The sequence below is a fragment of the Penicillium roqueforti genome (assembly GCF_015533775.1).
Source record: "Penicillium roqueforti strain LCP96 04111 chromosome Unknown scaffold_02, whole genome shotgun sequence".
In the NCBI taxonomy this organism is placed as follows: Eukaryota; Fungi; Ascomycota; class Eurotiomycetes; order Eurotiales; family Aspergillaceae; genus Penicillium; species Penicillium roqueforti.
This window is the reverse complement of record NW_024067566.1, coordinates 675593-693743: the sequence shown is the minus strand read 5'-3', so window position 1 is coordinate 693743 and position 18151 is coordinate 675593. Positions and strand designations below refer to the sequence as shown.

Below are 18151 nucleotides of genomic sequence, written 5' to 3'. Positions count from 1 at the left end.
GTTAACAAAAAACCACATGACAAGTCACCGTGTGGTAGGGCTCTAGCGTTATAACCCGTCATTTCAATACATCTTCTCTCAAGTTTTGACCAACTCAGACCGCCATGGTTATATGGGAGCTGTGATATCGAGAATGAGCGATTCATACATCCTATTTGGGAACATTGTGCGCTGATGGGCGGTTGATGGGCGGCTTACGGGCGGGCTGAACCATTGACCTGCCCGCGCATGGGCTACGTGGGCCGTGGCGAGGTCTAATCTATCACGAAGAAGTTATCCAGCCGCCGCGCGTTCATCTCGGCGTAGATACGCCGGTATATCGGAAGATTTATTAATCCTACCAATGCTGTAATATTCCTTATGTAATCATGGTAGTATAAATTGCCAGAATAGTGCAATACAGAGAGTCGAATACCATTGATTAGACCCATACATTACACAATACGGAACACCGACAGTTCATAGCGGCCTTGAATATCAGACAGCAATCGATGCCGCAAATGTCAGACAGAAACAATCGCTCCGCCACAGAATAACTATCCATTACTATGGAGCGATATTTTTGGTTGGCTGGCTGTCGAATTTTCACGTTCGTCTAAAATTGAGGCTTTGTGGTGCATGGGAGATATTCAATCGGCAATGAAAGGGCCATGTATTTTGTTCTAACCATCTCCGCTATGATTGACTCAACGTTAAATCACCGTACAGTGCCTGAAGTTTCATCCCTAGCAATGAAGAACCATTCTTTACAGTATTTCCCGGCTCGCTTTAGTGTTGGTTGTATTGAGCTTGAAGTGAAAAGCATCAGGTCATGGTCGCGCGCGTTTGCCGACTCGCAACCCTTGTTGGAGTTTAGTTAGCTGTACACTAACCAAATATTTGATATAGCTATCCCTTTGCAAACAGTGCAAACTTCAAATATCTTGCTTAGCAATTCAGCAAACAATCTATCTAATGTAAACAATGCACACAGTAAGCGAGTAAATTGAGCAAGTAAGCCAGATCAGGTGATCTCTGAAAAGGTTCATGGTGATACCATAGTTAGTTAACTAGCTAAAGAAGGGTCCCAGCTGATTAAGCTCGGCTCGGAGCGTGACAACTGGAAGGCGATATTGGAGAAGGAAGATTGATACTAGGCCCTGTAGTGTGGATAATGATATGGGCCTAGCATGTTGGGAACGCACCTGTGTGGTACAAATTTGTCATCACAGCAAGGTGGAGACGAGGTAAACAGTTAACCAACCATGTAGCAAAACTAACAGGTGTTAAAATAGGATACTGGTGATGTCCCGAAAGTCTTGAGGATCGAGGACAACATCAACTTCCCCACGTCCGGGGTCTCGGTCATACAACGCAGCAAACGGGAGAATCATAGGAGTCCCCTCAATCCCAGTGGGGGTTACCTCAACTTCGTGTGCAGAGTATGCTTGCTGGATCGTTGCTGGCTGCTGGAAGAGAGGGGGTATGTGGGGGCCTTGAAGGCGTAGGGTATCGATGTAGGCCCGGGTGAGAGGGCGCGGAGCATTCGATGGAGCCAATTGCCATTTTTCAAAGTAGACGCTGGTCCTCTTGATACTGATAACGAGTACGATCCGCACATCCCCACTCGAAGCGGCGAGCCACCACTTCGCGTCTTCCCGGAGTCGAGGGAGGGACTCGGACACACCAGTCTCGATAACAAAGGTGGGCCAGCCCGCGGGTCGCTGGGGGGAAGGGCACCGAGATGGTGGAATAAAAGCTTGATCGCCCTGCTTGCCTTTGGTGGGGGTGGGTTTGTAGGTGGAAGTTGCAGCCCACTTCCTATTAGTGGAACGGATTCTCATTGCAGAAAGTCTGTCGTCGATGGACCTGGTGACCTGATCTGTGGTCATGTCGTGGGTATGAGATGGGACCACCTTGATGACGCCTGTAGATCCTTCCCACTGGAAGCGGTATTCCACGCCTCCCAGACTACTGTGGTCGTCGTCCAATTTTCGGATTGTTGATGTCGACAGACCGAGGACAACGAGCCACTGGTTTCCATCTTTATTTTCTTGGAGCAACTGTAGGATCCTCCCCGCGTCGGCTTGGAGTCGCTCGAGTTGGGAAAAAACCCGCACAGCGTATCCAGCGGGGAGACCCTGCAGCAGGGAAGGACGAGCAGGGACAACCGCGCCGCTTTGGGACATTCTGCGGAGCCCAATAGCACTTTCGGCGACATCAGTAAACAGGGATGTCATGGCTGTGGGCAACAAGTGATTTGCGGGCTTTGAACGAGGGAGTTGGAAGAATGAAGTGGGCAAGGAAAGGGCACAGCTCACGACAAAATCTTAGGGGAAGGTACCTGCCTCGGTGGTGAGCGTCAACGACGATAATTATGAAATGTGATTCTGCATGAGTTTTAGTGAAAGCTACAGTTGAACAGTATACTGTGAGAAACAGGAATGTTTTTGATAGCGAGAATCTGCGTGGTGATGAAAGCCAGAATAATTGCCTTGATCTGTCGTCAACGACTCCAACCATCAATTACTATACTTGAGGTACAGTGACGCAGCAAAAGTCTGAACACCCCTTCTGCTACCGCCTTCTTAATTGAATAGACCGCCTTCTGATTTTGTGATACCGCTCGTTCTGCCTCATTTTTAATTGGTGGGTATTTGACCGGCAGAATTTGGGGTGCTAAGACTTTTGCTGTGTCACTGTAGCTAGCCAAGATAGGAAAGCCCCACCCGGCAGAGGAAAAACACTACGTAGAGTCACCTAGGTAGGCATATGCAAATGCAATCATCTCGAGACATATCATAGATATTATATCAGCAATCAGCTAAGGAAATCCTTCTGACCCTTCAATGCTTTCATCAAGACTTCCGGATACCATCGCTGCCCAACATCTTGGTGACTGGTCACCCGAGCAATGAAGGTTCCCTCGCCAATGCACCCACGGAATATTTCGTTAAAAGTTGCCTCTGCATCTGATTTGACCTTGTCATTTTCCACCAAGGCACGGATATGAGCTGGAATATCCAAAGAGATCTTCTCGGCAGAAAGATCGAGACTCACTCCCTGGAAAACCGGGAAGGAAAACCTAGACCCTAGATTACTCCCATTGTCTTGGAAGTTCTCCTGCCGTAAGCTTACCCGATGAGTCGTTGCCGTGCAGATACCCCCAGTCAGCGCCTCCAGGGAGCGGCCAATGTTAATAACCAACGTTCCCGGGAGTGGCGGCGCGGGGATCCATGTCCCAGCCTTATTTTGGACCTCGAGGCCATGGTGAGGTGTACCCTGCAAAAGGAATGTGAGGAATCCGGAATCTTTGTGAGGACCAACACCTTGAAATCCGGAATCCTCATTGCTAGTTGCAGGTGGGGGAGGGTATTTGATCAACTTCAGTTTGTGTTGCTGGGGAGTATCAAAGACCTGATCGAATGCAGTTGATGGAAGGTCTAAGGCCTCTGCAATCAATCCTGGGAACAACTCCGCTAGGTTGCTCACTTCAGACAGATATGTGTCGAGAGATTCCCGAAATCCGGGGATTGCCGTTTCATCCGGCCACTGGCAGAATTCTTTATGAGCATTGACGGACACAAAGACCAAATATAAGATCTTACCTGGTTAGGACCAACGACATTCCTGTATAAAGGCTCGTCTGGACCAGGTGCAGGGAGTTCGGTTGCGAACTGACAAAAGTGTTCATAGATATCCGAAGAAACAATACAGCCCAAGCTTACATCGAATTGTTCACGATAATCAGGTTTCAAAGCCGTAATTTCTGCACCAAGCCTTGAGTAGCCCAAAAAGTGCGGACTATTGACCATTTCGATTTCAAGCTTTTTCTCTAGTGGTAGTTCAAAAAGACCTAGGGCCTTTTCTATAAACCGATCTTGGGTTTGGTCCGAAATCGGAGCATTTCGAAGATAGAAAAAGCCAACATTCACTAGGGCGTCGCGAAGGCTTGCTAGGAAGGCGGGTTTAGATGGGGATAGCGCTTGAGAGAAATCCAGAATAGGGATTGAAGTGAAAGATGATGAACCCGACTTGCAAAATCAGCCTAATTCAAAGGATCACACGGTGGGATATAGATCATACCATTTTGAAATGAGAAGAGGAAGTTGAAGATGAAGTGTAGTGATTTCGGAGTGGAAAACGAAGAGGAAACAATCCAAGGTCTCTTTTGATTGGACTGTGATGGCGAATGTGGACGGTTCTAATCGAAGGATGCCAACCCCGCTCTTCGGACGTTAAAAGGAGCCCTATATCTACTTTTATATACTTATGTGTGCTTTATAGTTGAAATTGCCAATCCATTATATGTCTTCCATGTCTTTTTAGAGTGTGTAAGAACAAACCCCAAATACGGGATCATAGAATATACCGGAACCCAACAGCCCGGGTTTCTAGATCGTTTGTATTGGACGAAATAATATCTCGTGATGACTCAGTCTCATCCAGCCTTTTGTTCATGCGAATATGCACCAGGCGAATGACTAGAGCGACCAACGCCACAAAGAGTGCTATCGCAGCGGTCGCGCTTCCTCCTGGAATGTATCGAGGTCCCGAAGATGATGGCCACATGTAACTACCATAGATAGAAGCGGTATTTCCAATCATATTTGCAATAGCGATTGCCGCAGAGCGTTTAACCAGCGGCCGGGGGAAGGAATTGGCAACCCAGGCGATGATGATTTGATATGCAGACACAGCTCCCATGGGCATCCTGATTACTGTTAGACATGCGAAAAATAACGGAACCATAGGACTTACAGGAACATGGCGAAGAATTTGGCGCCAAGGTTAGTGGTAGCAGTGGCAATCACACCTCCTACCATGCTGACCATCATCAAGCAGATGATATGTAGGCTGCGATCGTTGGTTTTACCAGATGACCATGTCACCAGCAGCGAGACAAAGAACGTAGCAATCCATACAGGCGCGGTGATCAGAAGGGTTTCGACTTTCCCATATCCGAGGGTCTGCACAATAGTCGGGAAGAAGTATTGGAAGTTTTGCGACAGGAGCGAGACATGCTGAAGCAAGATGAAAAGGTAGATACGCTTGTCCGCAAATACCAGACCTAGGGCGTCTTTGATACTAGTTGAGCTAACCTCATCAGCTTCTCCTGCATCATGCATTAGGCGCCACTGCGCATATGCTTGTTCTTGTTCGTCTAACCAGGGAGTCGAAGCTGGATAATTTGGAAGAAAGATACTACTGAGAGTCAGTCTGGAGACATAATAATGTACGTATCAAGCACAGAAAAGACTCACGCTGCGAGCAGGGATATTCCCACTGTGATACATCCCTCGATGATGAATAGCCATCTCCATCCGGCGATGCCATGCGCGCCATCAAGATTACCTAGCACACCTGCCCCGATAAGACCACCGAAAGCATTGGCTAACGAGCTGCCAGCATAGAACCATGCAATACGATGACTCAACTAAGCGAGTAAGTTAGATTTTATGCTTCGTCATTTTACAGGGCGTATTGAATTACCTCCTGTCGTGTATACCAGCTCGACCTATACAAAGTAAATGTCAGAACCTCCTCAGACACACTTCTTTTTTATTTATAGTAACTCACATTAACATGACGGCACCTGGGAAAAAAGGCGCCTCGACAAATCCGAGGAAGAACCGCGTCGCAATGAGTCCGGAAAATGACTGAACCGCTGCCTGGCAAGCGGAAATCACACCCCTGTGAAATAAATTAAGCATTCTAACGCTTGTCGGTCTCATTGAAATATGTCATACCAGATAGCCATTGCAATACCCAGAAACAGCGAAGGCCGAACACGGGTTAGGAGTAGATTGGATGGAAGTTGCATCAGTAGATAGCCGATGAATAAGATACTTGTGGCAAGATTGTAATCGGTGCCTTCCATGTCGAGGTCTTCTTCAAGTGTACCTAGGCGAGCCTGTGATAAATTGCTAAAAGAAGCTATTAGGATTCGTGATCATGTATAGCTGCTGTAAACAGGGTCACCTACTTTCTGTCCAGAAAGTTTAACAAATACATGAGAATAAGGAAGGGTAAAAGGTGCCAGTCAACCTTGTGAAGTAGACGCTTGGTCATATCTCGATGCCATTCTGGACTCTTGGAAGCATAAGCATGGTAAAGAGCATTTTGTTCGAAGGCAAGGCCCTTGCTATCGGGTTTCTCCCATTCCTCTGCCGGATTTCCCATTTCTTTGTTTCTTGTAAGACCGGGTATATATTTAACACGAGAAACGCTCCCCTCCCGGGGTCTTAGAGGAGGCCATAGGTTATAAAGAAATCGGATCACGCGCATCCTACTTGGCTAATTCGGCGCATCGGCACATCTCCGAGGGTTTGACCAAGAACCTCCGGGGTAAGAAATTAAATAGACATATCAAGTGGAGCTCTGTCAATAGCACTTGGAAAAATTGCCTGACATCTGACGTTTGGGTTGTCTCATTGGCTGCTGTATAGTATGGGGGTTTGTTTTGACTTTGATCAAACGCGGGGAAGCAATTAGGTTCGGGGTAGCTCGCACCGAGTGTTGCCCACAGCCGAATATTCAATATCTCCATGATGCTTTTGATGAAATTGTTGTTAGTCTGGTTGATAGATTGCAGAGCCATCTATGCGACATTTTTGTGTGAGCTTATCGTTGTAACAAATATACAAGAAGGGTGTAAAAAGAATACCGCACAAGGTTGAACAAGAATATTGATAGCCGGTTGTATAACTGAGAGATCGGAGAAGCGCCGTGAAAGCAAGGGCTCCTCGGTATATAGCTATTGGTGCCTGTATGCCTTAATGCCTCATAATGAGGGTGTCAACTAATGCCTGATAATCTGATAGTTGCTCGCTGACGTCACGATATGCAATATCGCCGTTAGACAACGGACTAGATCTACCATGGCAAGATCGAGATCATCAATATGACCTCAGATCTGAGCCTATCTGGAAGCGGTATGCCAATAAAGATGACTAGATACTGAGACCTGCGGGGGCAAATTCACATTTAAGAGTGCGGCAATGACGATAGCGTTCTATGCCAAAGCGAATCATTATCATAGACAGAGTTAAGCATAATACGAAATGCGTAGTACATAGTAATTGACTCTATAGATCCCTATAAAGGGTCGTTCATTATCTAGAGTTGCTTTTTACTCTTTTACAGTAACCCGTTACAATTTTTCTACCACAATCATCACTCTTTCACAATGGACAAAGTCTCTGGTATCGCTAACAAGCTCGGAGGCAACAAGGGCCAAGAATACATTGATAAGGGTGAGCTTCGATGTCTATTCTCGCGCCTTAAGACTTCAAGTTAACAAGAATAGGTATTCACACTGCGGAGAAGAAGATCGTCGCTGACAAGTTTGACCCTGAGAAGAAGCTCAGCAATGCCGGCCATGAGCAGTTGGATAAGGCTAGGTATGATTTCCATGCGGATCATAATGGAGGGAATCAGTATTGATTACATATACAGAAAGAGCATTCCCAACAAGTTGACACATTAAACGCCTTATGATGATCGGCTGATCCACTCATCGTGTATAAAATTCAAAAGGCAAATGATGTCCCTTCACGGATCATGAGCATACTTAGATGTATCACACTGAATACGACTGAATAATGACAAAGATCCCATTGAATTCATAAAGCGAAGTTGTATATCCAGGTATAATAATCATAAAACCACGTCAGTATCGCTGCAAGCTGGACAAAAACCCTCCTAGTCCCGATCCCAGGCCCCGACGGGTGTACATGGTGTTCGCCCGGCACAGTTGAAGCCGAGTGTTGACGCGCTCGGTCATTGCTGAGTCGGCCCCGCGAATATTCGCCACGAGGCGCTCATAGTAATTCTGGGCGGGTTCGTACTCTCTAGCGTTGAAATGTAGACTGGCCAGAAGCTCCAAAGTGGCTTGCGCTTCGTGGTTGTTTTTGCCTTTGCGCTGTTCAACCCAGTTCAAATATCGTATCAACCAGGGGAAGGCTTCCGCAGGACTGTTGGTGAGTGAACCTTGGGCATAGCTATTTTGCGCAGCGTACATAATGCCAATGTTGCCCACGATTTCTAATGTCAGCGGATGATCGGGTCCTAATGTTTCTTCGGCACTGGCCAAAGCCCGGCGCAGGGTCTCTGAGGCCTCTATACTCTGCTGCATAAAGTTTTGTGCTCGGCCGTGGAGACAGAGAGCGCGAATGGTAACCGGGTGTCCATGACCCAAGGCATTCCGAAGCTCTTGGTAGACCTGTAACGATATACCCACTGCTTGTTGTACATCGGGTTGAAAACGCATCACAATTAAGGTATTTTCGTTCCCAGAATGGTTGCTCACGATGTATTCCAAAGCATCCAACGCAATGACAAATACACGAATGTGGGTTTCTCCAAGCAGACGCTTTAGGGTGTCTGTCAGCTTTTCCGCAGTCATAACGGCATTTTCCCGGCGACCTAGCCCATTGTAGGTCATTCCCAGTCGGCGCCGAGTGTCACAGGTGTCCAGGTGGTCTTCGCCGATAGTCATTTGCTGACGGGCCAACACGTTGGCGCAGACCGACTCGGCCTCTTGGTACTTGCCCTGTTGACACAAGACCTCTGCAGTCAAACTTTCCGTCTTCAGTGCCAGGGGATGTTTTGTCCCAAAGACGCGTTGGGCATTTCCGGATACCCAATGACACCATTCATTTGCTTTATCTAGGTAGCCGGACTCCATTTCCACCTCAGCTAGATTGTATGCCACTGATAGTGTACTGAAATGATCCGGACCAAGGCTGCGCAAGTGCTCCTGGAAAATCTCATATTCGACGGTTCGGGCTTCGTCCCATCGAGCCCGATTCTTGAGTTCTGCGGAGCGAACAGACCGTGGGTCATTATCCAGAGCGTTGAAAATCATTCCTGTCACCCTTTGTGTCGAAGGAGATGGGCGGCCCTGCCCATGGTATGGCGTGCTACTATTTGAATGAAGGCGTGGTGGGACTGGCGGTGGGGATGACGCGGTACTTGAAGGTATCGATGGGGGAATGAAGCCTTGCTCCGACAAAAGCGCCTGATCGACCAGTTGTTTGATGTTGCCTTTTATCAAGCGATACATCGGACCCCGAGAGCTCACCTTGCACATCTGCGAGTGATCTGCGTCGAGCTTGAGTTGAGTTTCGCGTAACCCGGACAACCCAAGAACTGCAGACTCTTCATCAACCACAAGCTTTTCAATATCAGTCACTCTTCCAGGACAAAAGTATACGGGGACCGGGGGAACACATAATTAGTGAAGGAAAATCTGCTTACATGGCTGATAGATGCTGGTCCAACTCCCCCTATCTGCACCTCCTTCCCTTCGATAAAGCTAACAACACGATAATCTTCTAGTTGATGTCGGAATCGATCGGTCATCTGTCGGGTAAAAAGGGAATTGAACTCCAGGCAGTTAAGAAGGTCATTGCTGGCATGCCCTTTGGAGACAAAGCGAGCAACCCGGGCTGCAATTTTCCCCAGTTCCACAGCTTTCGCGCCACGATGAGGTGTACCGAAGAAGACAAGACCAGAAGTTGCCGAACGAATAGAGGTATATTTTGGATCTTCTTTAGCATTGAGCAGTGCCTATACCGTTGATTCATAGACTGTCAGGAAGATGCCATAGGAAAAGGTCATGGGATATATATCTGACCTGTTTGATCACTAATCCTCCCAAACTATGACCGATAAATATCACTTTCGGTGGAACAGATCCCTGTGATACGTTAATTGATTATTCAAATGAAGCTTGTTGGGTCCCACGATTTACCATCTGAGGGCCGCGTTCCATGTCCAATAAATTCAACAGCGTATTCGCATGGTCCTTGATGCTAGCCGTAGACATGGTCTGTGGATGGGTGATGCTTGAATTGTATCCATAAACAAAGACGCGCGCATATGGTATGTCCTCGGCCAGGAAGTCCCTCGGCCAAAACTTGCCATTGCTATGCGTCCATGTCTGGAAAGGATGGTCATTGCGACCGCTTGGGTTCAGGCCATGGACGAAAACAAAACTAAAGAACAGGTCTTAGAAATAATTTCCGTATAAAATATAGGGCCCTAGTATTCATACTCGATCTTGTGCGATTCACGAGGAGAGAAGACCTCCTGCAAGAAGGGAAACTCATACTCCCCCGTATCCTAGACTTCACTTAGAGTTGTGCTTGGCCATAGATCTGTATAGATAGAACCCAAGCCTTACCATTCTCAATACTCAAGCGCTACCGTGAAAGACTTATTTGAATAGCAAAGAGTCAAGAAAACGGCCTCCGGTATCACAAAAGACCATAATCCAAGAAGAGAGTGGAAAAAGCGAACAACACGAAGCTGACGGGCTGAACATGTGACTACTCGCCTGATAGGTAGTGCTTGGCATGGATGAATACATCGTACCCCGTAAACATTTGGGGGTAATCAAGGTAATCACCCTAGGTCCGACCAATGAATCGAGATATCGAGTTCGGCAAAAATTGCCTAAGCTATACGGAGTACTTCTAGGCTTCCCCTTCACTGGCCACGACAGCAGGTACAGAAGACCCCGTCAGCGGGGTTCTCCGGCGCGATACATTACATCTGGGGATCAGACCTGGGCATACGCATTGTTCTATTGGTGGAGTGTTTGGAGGCTTGGTAATGAGAGACTTCACCAATGTTTTCGTCTTACGCCCGACGCCGATCTTCATCTCGCTCAGCCCCCTCTTCCTTTATTGCCAGGTTTTGTAGGCATGGAGCATAAAATAGGGTTCCGCGCCATGCTCCGTGTACAGTTCGCGATGCAACCAACACCCATAATAGCAACACTGCGCCACTGAGGATCTTCAAATAATAAGTTAGTACCTATCATTTATTTGAAGAGCGGAAAACGAAAAAAAAACAGGATGGACATACGGTACCGAGGACTTTGAAGAACATGATGTCCATTTCAAGGCCCAACTCTATAGTGTTTGCGGAATACACCCCAAGTGGGAACGTAAATCCCCACCAACCCATGTTGAAAGGAAACGGAGAGCTGTATAGAACGGTAGCTAGGGCAAATACGAGCCAAATCAAGCCGAAGCTCCACATGAGGAGGGATATGAAGACACCCAAGACATATGCAATGTGGCCTGCGATAGGGTCGAGGAACTGGGAATCCTGCGACAATACCCGTGCTACCTTCCCAATGTAAACGATGCTGACAGCGTATTAGCCCAGAGTCTTAGGGCGCCCAAGGGAAATCTGCAAGACACTTACCCGAACCCACCAAAGCCAAGAGGCCCCAGTGGTAGAAAACAGCTCACAATCAGTTCCCTCGGTGGAAGCTTATGCACTGCTAGTCGCTGATAGTATATTACCAATACCACAATGGCCATCGGAGTGCCCATACCCCAGAGAATAAATGAGGCGAGGAGTGTTCCCATCGCATGGTGCTTGTCTGCTAAGATAAGAGCAACCTCGGCGCCGGTACCCGCTGCCACAATAGTCGCTGCGATTGGCAATAATTGTACCGCAGTGAACCGATCTAGCGAGGTGATATGGCGCTGAGACATTCTGATCGGATGTCAGTATCTTAAAAATTGGCATGTGGAGGACTGTAGACCTACAAAATGAAGGTTAGGGACGAAGTCACAGAAGCCGCTGCTACCACGTCGATCATCCATAAAGCCCATGCAAATGTTTTGGCCCATTCGCCCCAGATTGGCACGCAAACTAACACCCACATCTCAATGAGTGTAGCGAAGCCCATCGGGATTGTCCCCAAGAAGAGCGAATTGGTTGGGTCTTGAATCATCACCTGCCATATTTCAGGATATAAGGTGTATCGGAGGACGGAAGTAATGAAAGCCAGAGTAAATAACACCGCATTGAGTAGGAAGAAGACGATCGACAAGTAATAGAGCACTGGAGTATCGAAAGGGATCGATACCATCAACACCGAAACAATGCCAGTGCCCATAGTTACCGCGAACCATCTATATATTTCTGTCAGCATAAACCGGTAACGTTTTTGAAGGGGGAGAGACCATACGACGGACTGAAATTTCGCACGATGCGTCTCCATCCCGCGTTATACTTCACCTGGGTTTTGGCGCAGGGTAATTTAGATGACTTTTCCATAGCAAATGAAATTTATGAAGTTCAAAAAATACTTCGAATAATCTTGAGGAGAGGAAATTTAGACTCATTTTGTTGGCAACCCCTTGGGGCAGAACCAGTCGGCCGAGTGCGAAAATCGCCGGGATGTGTCATACTGTAAGCTTTTTTTGAATTAGAAACTTCAGTTTTAGAACGAATTATCTCAAATTGAGAAATCCATGATAGCATACACCCTATGTGATAAACAGATACCCGTTGTTCGCTATGGTTTAGTGGTAGAATGCTGTACTACTTACATCAATCGCATTTGGTTGCAAATGTACCAAACCAAGCAAAGCTACTTTACCCACGAAAGAAAGCAAGAAGCCCAGTCAACCCATCGATCGTATTCCAAGCTAATAGAGGACTGGAGGAGAAAGAACAAAGAGAGGAAGAGGAAGGAAAGGGGAAGAACAGTACCTGGCCTGAAAAACCAGGCACCAACACACTTAAACCACTGGCCATCCGCTTGAGAAATCGATCTGATTCCACCCAAAGAGTTTCTGACTATCGGCATAGCCTACAGTAGTGTCAACATAGTGGTAGTATAGCACTGGGCCGAGGCTAGGATCGGTAAACACGCCCCTGGAGCAAGGTCAGGTTAATATTCGAGTTTGGAATACGATCGAAATCAAAAACTTACTGTCCACCAGGACCATAGACTGTCCCGTGGCTTTCTAGAACAACTGTGCCTCCCCCGCTTGTGCAAGCAGTGCCCGATGCATCAACCTTGGATAGGAAAAGAGTTAGGGCGAGTGTCTAAAGCGGGAAATTGGGTAACATACAAATCCGCTAGTAGGCGAGGTCGATCGGCAGACCTTGATCTTGTATTCTGCTCCGCTGGCAGGGCGAGATGTGTCGTAGCCACAACAGATGCCGGCAGAGTAAAAGAGATAGTAGTAGTTTCCATACTTATACATGTAGGACCCCTCCACAGCGTGTGTTCCAGAGGAGTCATAAGCCAGATTGTAGGACGAAGACGCGACTTTAGTGGCATCCGAGTTCATTGGAGCCTGGTAGATATCGTGCCAAAAGGAGCCGAAATTCATATAGTAAGTACCACCAGCATTGAACAAATTGCCATCAATAGCATTATATGCCTTGGCAGATGACGAAGCAATACCAGTTGCTCCATGGTCAGTCCAGGAGCCCAAATCCATGGTTGCAGATGTGGCTAGTCCAAGGGCTGAATTCTGTGAACCAAACGTCGACACAGAGTAATAAACATAGTAAAGACCATTCACAAGCTGCGCATCGGGAGCCTAGCATGGAAGTCAGTACCCAATATGTTGATCACTTGCGGACAAGCTTTGCGGAAAGGGTAATGCTTACCCATAGGTCATCATTTCCGGCGAGATCGATAGAAGACCCACTAGGCAGGATGGACCCAATCGTAGTCCATGGGCCGTTGATAGATGAGGCGCTGGCATAAGAAATTTTGTTGCCAGTGGAAAATCGGAAATAACGACTGTCCGATGATCTTTGTATCAACGACGGGTCGTGCACATTGCACGCCCCTGAACAACTGCCAGGGTTTGCATATCCGTGCACGAGGGCCGCGAAAAGCACTGGCTTGATGATATTACCAAAATGCATCGAGGGAGATGATTTGTATGTTGAATGAAGAGCAATAAAACTTCATTAATGGGCTTGCCTGGACATATTTGTATACAGTATTTGGCGAGGGCACGCATCATTCGTGGAAATCCGAGGTTTTCCCCCACCGGCGGGTGAGATCTTCTTCTGCAGCTAGCATATCCGATAGTCTGGATACAACACACAAGAGAGGGGAAATATACTAGGCTCCTGAGGGTAAGAGTCTAAAGCGGAAAGAAGAAAATCCTTCCGGAAATTAACTAGTCGTGGGAATTAGAGCGACTGGTGGAATTGCCGAAAACTATAGGCAAAGGCACGCCAAGTTCCGGGGAATCCCAATTCGAAACAACAGTCATTTCGTGACGGATAAACGGAAGTGCAAATACCCGAGGGATGTTTCATAATTTCGAGTATAGCAATGTATTTAACCGAACCGAAGTCGCTCATCGTTGAACTCATAGCTTAATTTATTGAACCGTTATGCATAACAAGGTCCACAATGTTCACAGCAAACCAGCCATGACTCTCGTCAATGCTTCATCTTCGGCATGAAAGGCGTTCAGCGCATTGGGCGAACGCGTGTCATCTGGAGGCCAATCCCACATCTGCACCGGCGGCAATATTCGATCCAGGTTGAGGGTCAAAGTAGAATTCACCGGCTATTTCAAAAAAGCTGCTGAGGTCTTCACAGACTTCAGATTCAGATCCAGCCACTGTACCAGGTGACATTGGCCAGAAAGTGTTAGATGAGAGCTGAGGAGTAGCAGCCTCAGATATTTGACGAAGGCTGGAAGTACGTGCAGCAGCAGACTCCGTTGTGGTTGATATCGGCGTTGGATCCCAAATACCGTGGGATGAGTACAACTTACTTTGAGACGCAGCATGCGCATGAAGCTCAGATGTCTCTTTCTCATCCTTGGAATCTGTCTTTGGGGGATGAATACCTCGATGAGTAGATGATTGTCGGCCAGCTTCGCTATCCCACCTGAGGTTCAATCAAATCCGTTTCAAACTGTGAAGAACTTTTTGCAATCTTCGGGAAGTACGGGCATGGGTTGCTGAGCGACGAACCATGTCTACAGCAGTGTAAAATTCGGGCCGGTATGTATGGTATGCTAAAATCAGGCATCCGACTGTTGGCCGCTATACACCTGCGTAGTATGCTAATACAAATGGTACCAAAGTCCAAAAATCATAATTTCCATTTTTATCAACCCTTGAATTTATTAAGAGACAAATAGGAGTACTAATATATAATAGTTCATGGTCAAGTCGTTCTAGCACTAAATTAAAGCCAAATAATTAATACCTATAGAAGTTTGATAAATATATTTAGAAGGACGATGTATATTATACAGAAATTTGAAAATCCTATTATTTTGTATACCTGATATTCCGTATAGATGTCAAATAAACTAAAGCTGTCTTAATTATCGTGTTAAGACCTATTCCCCTACCTTAGTAGGGTGGTGGAGAAAAAGGATATTAAGATTCTTGGACTTTAGGTACTATTTGTATTAGTATACCATATAAAAGGTACCTGATTTCGTGAATTTATCATTGAGTGAAAATTATCGTTGACTGGTGCGCACCATTGTGTTTTGGGCGCTTGGCACGATTGGTGTGGTTGTGGTTACATAAATAATGCAAGGGCAAAGGTCAATCACTGTGACGATGTTGTTTACAGGTGGGTATTGCGGGGCGGGCCGATGCAGAAATACACGAATCAGGGAAAACTCTCTCTATCTCTATGTCCTTCTTTTTAAATAATAGCTAAATATGCGACTTTCGACAGCATTCCGAGTCAGCTAGACGTGACGATATATTCTTGTTGGAAGGAACATCGAGCGATGGGTTGGCGACAAAAAAGTCCGCAGGCCGGATCATGAGCTGGAAAATCTCGACGGGCCTATTGAGTTAGAATGAAAAGAAGAAGAAAGAATGAAAAGAAGAAAAATGCGATCAACATACATCACGGGCCAATCTTCCACACGAGGATTGTGGGTAATGCCAAAGGAGTGCCAAACCACCACGTCGGTGTCAACAACAGAGTCACCTCGAAGGACAGCATCAGAGACACCTTCGACTTCTGTTTGGCTCTGCAAAGTATAACGACCTCCAGCATAGAGCTCCCCGTCGCGGTACTTCGTGACCCAAACGTGGTGTTGAGCAAATTGAGCCCGGCGCGCCTGCACCGATGCAGGATCGGCCAATAGAGTCTGAGTGGCTAGTGGAATGAATTTGTATCCCACGGGGTTTCCACTGATAGGATTCGTTATGTGGGGATTGATCATCTTGATGGTCCGATTGAGCTGCGGAGCGGCATCGATCCAAGATGCACGCTCCATGGTCTGCTTGGTGACTTTATAGAAGTTCCCATTGGGGTTGGTCACCGCATTCATTGGAACTGAGTGAGATTCCTCTACGACCACTGAGTTGTTGGGGCCGTCGATAGCTGGATCCATTCGTATATTGAAAATGTGCTGGTGGTTCTGAGCGAGAACACCACCGCTCACCACATTTCCATATTCACTGACCTTACCAGCGTCGATATTGACCACGTTCAATATACCTGTTGCGCGTGCCTCGACTGTGATCCCACCCGACTGATCGAATTTATAGGCAAAGATATATTCATAGTTGGCCAGTGTGATAATAAACTGGACAACAAGCTCCCGGTTCCGCGTGACGACAGCGCGCCCGGTACGCCAGTTGGAATGCTTCCATCCAATTCCATTGTCCTGTTCGTGGAGACAAATCACATTCGGAAGGGTTTGGGCGGTGCCGTCTTCCCGGGTGACAATGGCGTCGAAATATTTAATGACCCCGAGACAGTCACAGCCCAGTGAGAGGTTGTTAGCCATGTTTCCGCCGCCGCCATCGCCAAAGTCAAAGGCCTGTTTCCGATGGAAAGGGGGTCGAGGGTCGGCATACGGAACGGTCTAAGCAAGCGAAGCACAATTAGTTCCCAGCTATATGTTTGGGATAGCATATAATTTACCATTTCGCTGATTGCCAGCCGGTGCATCACGCTACGACCATCATACGAGACATCGTGAATGGTCGCACCCTCTCGCGGATTAAAAGCAACACGAAACCGCCACTTCTGCCATTCAACCAGAGACTCGTTGGTGACTCGGAAGGACGGACCCTCAGGCTGGACCACATTCAGTGGTTTGAGATCCTTGCGGGTCCCCTCGGGCAACAGCTCTGGCACGTATTCGGAGGACTTGCAATGACCAATTATATCCCGCTTGAAAGTCTGTTCAAGTAGACCATCACCATTGCCGCCTGTGGCGGGTCGATCTACCCGGGTGATCTTTTGGGTGTGGGCATCCATCACAGGGATAATGGGCAAGGGGAACGAATAGAAATTGGAGTCTTCATTGCCAGAACGTTTATCCTGGGCGAAACAAAGGCCCTGGAAAAAACGACGATTTTCATCTGTATGATCCAAGCCACCATATGGCCATGGCTCAATCACGACCTCGAACCCTTCAGGGAGATCGAATTCCGACAATGCTTTCTGGAACAATGGTGATGTCATGCATTTATCGACGAGAACATCAAATTCGCTCCTAGTCAACTGTTAGAAAACTCCGGATGTTCAACTATAATTATTTCTTACAGAGTCAAACTGGCATGATGTTCCCTCCCCACCACCGTGTGTTTCACTCGTGACTGTGAAACCACGTCGATCACAGATTCGTGGAACTGAGGAATGCGGTCCACCCCGATCACGTCATATTGGCATAGAGCGAGACGTGGAGGCCGTGGGGTAGTTGGGCTTAAGCGGCCGGCATGTTCAAGAGCTAGAAATTCCTGGAGCTGAGCTTTGGGTGGTTCTTGTAGGAAGATCTCCCGAAAGTCGATCACGACGTTTGGGTGAGCAGCTTTGACCACATCACGGGCCAAATTGGTCTCCTCGATGGAGAGAATACTAAGTGGATGAGAGTGAGACATGACAAGGGAAGTTAGGGTTTTATTAATTTTTCCCGGGGACCTGCAGCTCCCAGCCAACTTATACCAGTACGTACATGCTCGGAATTTCGGAATGCTCGGTAAGGGATTCCTGGTAACATGTGGAGATCCGGAAATGGTTTCGTGATCACAAAAATGCGGGGAAAATACAAAGAAACGATATCTCCGCTTGCGAAGATGAGCAATACGACTTTCTTTCATTCCAATGTCGCTTTCTATGTGAATATGTAGTTGATAGGTTGTGCGGATCATGGCCGTGTACGAGTATTGACATTATGCATATCCCGTAATATCCCGCCTGATAGCAATCTGTTCCCAGTCGTTCTCTGTTTCCAAAACGCCCAGATCGCTGCTACGCTGATACTCCTATGGGCAACGCGAACGATGCTCTGGTCGAGTCTTTCCAATATGTACCAGCACTTGGAAAGGATCACAAACCTTGAGAAGTTCAGCTGGGTGGCTCTTGAGACCGAGTTAGATCAAGGTTCTGCTT

The 18151-nt window shown here is 47.2% G+C and overlaps 7 protein-coding genes across 7 annotated transcripts; all 7 read right to left on the bottom strand.

Annotated features, from left to right (window-relative positions):
* Positions 1-1265: 1265 nt before the first annotated feature.
* LCP9604111_1725 (uncharacterized protein) lies at positions 1266-2219 on the bottom strand (the record flags this gene model as incomplete). Its single annotated transcript, XM_039069123.1, has 1 exon — positions 1266-2219. One exon carries the CDS (start codon positions 2217-2219, stop codon positions 1266-1268), a length of 954 nt encoding a protein of 317 aa, XP_038931852.1.
* A 580-nt stretch (positions 2220-2799) lies between these two features.
* LCP9604111_1724 (isopenicillin N synthase family dioxygenase) lies at positions 2800-4068 on the bottom strand (the record flags this gene model as incomplete). Its single annotated transcript, XM_039069122.1, has 3 exons — positions 2800-3531; positions 3588-4013; positions 4066-4068. The coding sequence occupies 3 exons, from the start codon at positions 4066-4068 to the stop codon at positions 2800-2802; spliced, it is 1161 nt and encodes a 386-aa protein (XP_038931851.1).
* A 270-nt stretch (positions 4069-4338) lies between these two features.
* On the bottom strand, positions 4339-6162 carry LCP9604111_1723 (putative MFS transporter; the record flags this gene model as incomplete). The annotated part of the gene is made up of 7 exons (XM_039069121.1): positions 4339-4693; positions 4741-5184; positions 5244-5416; positions 5473-5497; positions 5560-5673; positions 5730-5906; positions 5966-6162. The coding sequence occupies 7 exons, from the start codon at positions 6160-6162 to the stop codon at positions 4339-4341; spliced, it is 1485 nt and encodes a 494-aa protein (XP_038931850.1).
* Positions 6163-7651: 1489 nt separating this feature from the next.
* On the bottom strand, positions 7652-10171 carry LCP9604111_1722 (LipA and NB-ARC domain protein; the record flags this gene model as incomplete). Its single annotated transcript, XM_039069120.1, has 6 exons — positions 7652-9157; positions 9241-9552; positions 9620-9682; positions 9737-9980; positions 10040-10107; positions 10169-10171. The coding sequence occupies 6 exons, from the start codon at positions 10169-10171 to the stop codon at positions 7652-7654; spliced, it is 2196 nt and encodes a 731-aa protein (XP_038931849.1).
* A 455-nt stretch (positions 10172-10626) lies between these two features.
* On the bottom strand, positions 10627-12063 carry LCP9604111_1721 (TDT family transporter; the record flags this gene model as incomplete). The annotated part of the gene is made up of 5 exons (XM_039069119.1): positions 10627-10782; positions 10855-11140; positions 11200-11496; positions 11550-11918; positions 11975-12063. The coding sequence occupies 5 exons, from the start codon at positions 12061-12063 to the stop codon at positions 10627-10629; spliced, it is 1197 nt and encodes a 398-aa protein (XP_038931848.1).
* A 467-nt stretch (positions 12064-12530) lies between these two features.
* abnA (putative extracellular endo-1,5-alpha-L-arabinase) lies at positions 12531-13677 on the bottom strand (the record flags this gene model as incomplete). Its single annotated transcript, XM_039069118.1, has 4 exons — positions 12531-12666; positions 12725-12810; positions 12867-13343; positions 13414-13677. The coding sequence occupies 4 exons, from the start codon at positions 13675-13677 to the stop codon at positions 12531-12533; spliced, it is 963 nt and encodes a 320-aa protein (XP_038931847.1).
* A 1773-nt stretch (positions 13678-15450) lies between these two features.
* LCP9604111_1719 (putative copper amine oxidase) lies at positions 15451-17640 on the bottom strand (the record flags this gene model as incomplete). The annotated part of the gene is made up of 4 exons (XM_039069116.1): positions 15451-15586; positions 15649-16619; positions 16679-17255; positions 17306-17640. 4 exons carry the CDS (start codon positions 17638-17640, stop codon positions 15451-15453), a joined length of 2019 nt encoding a protein of 672 aa, XP_038931846.1.
* Between the last annotated feature and the right edge of the window lie 511 nt (positions 17641-18151).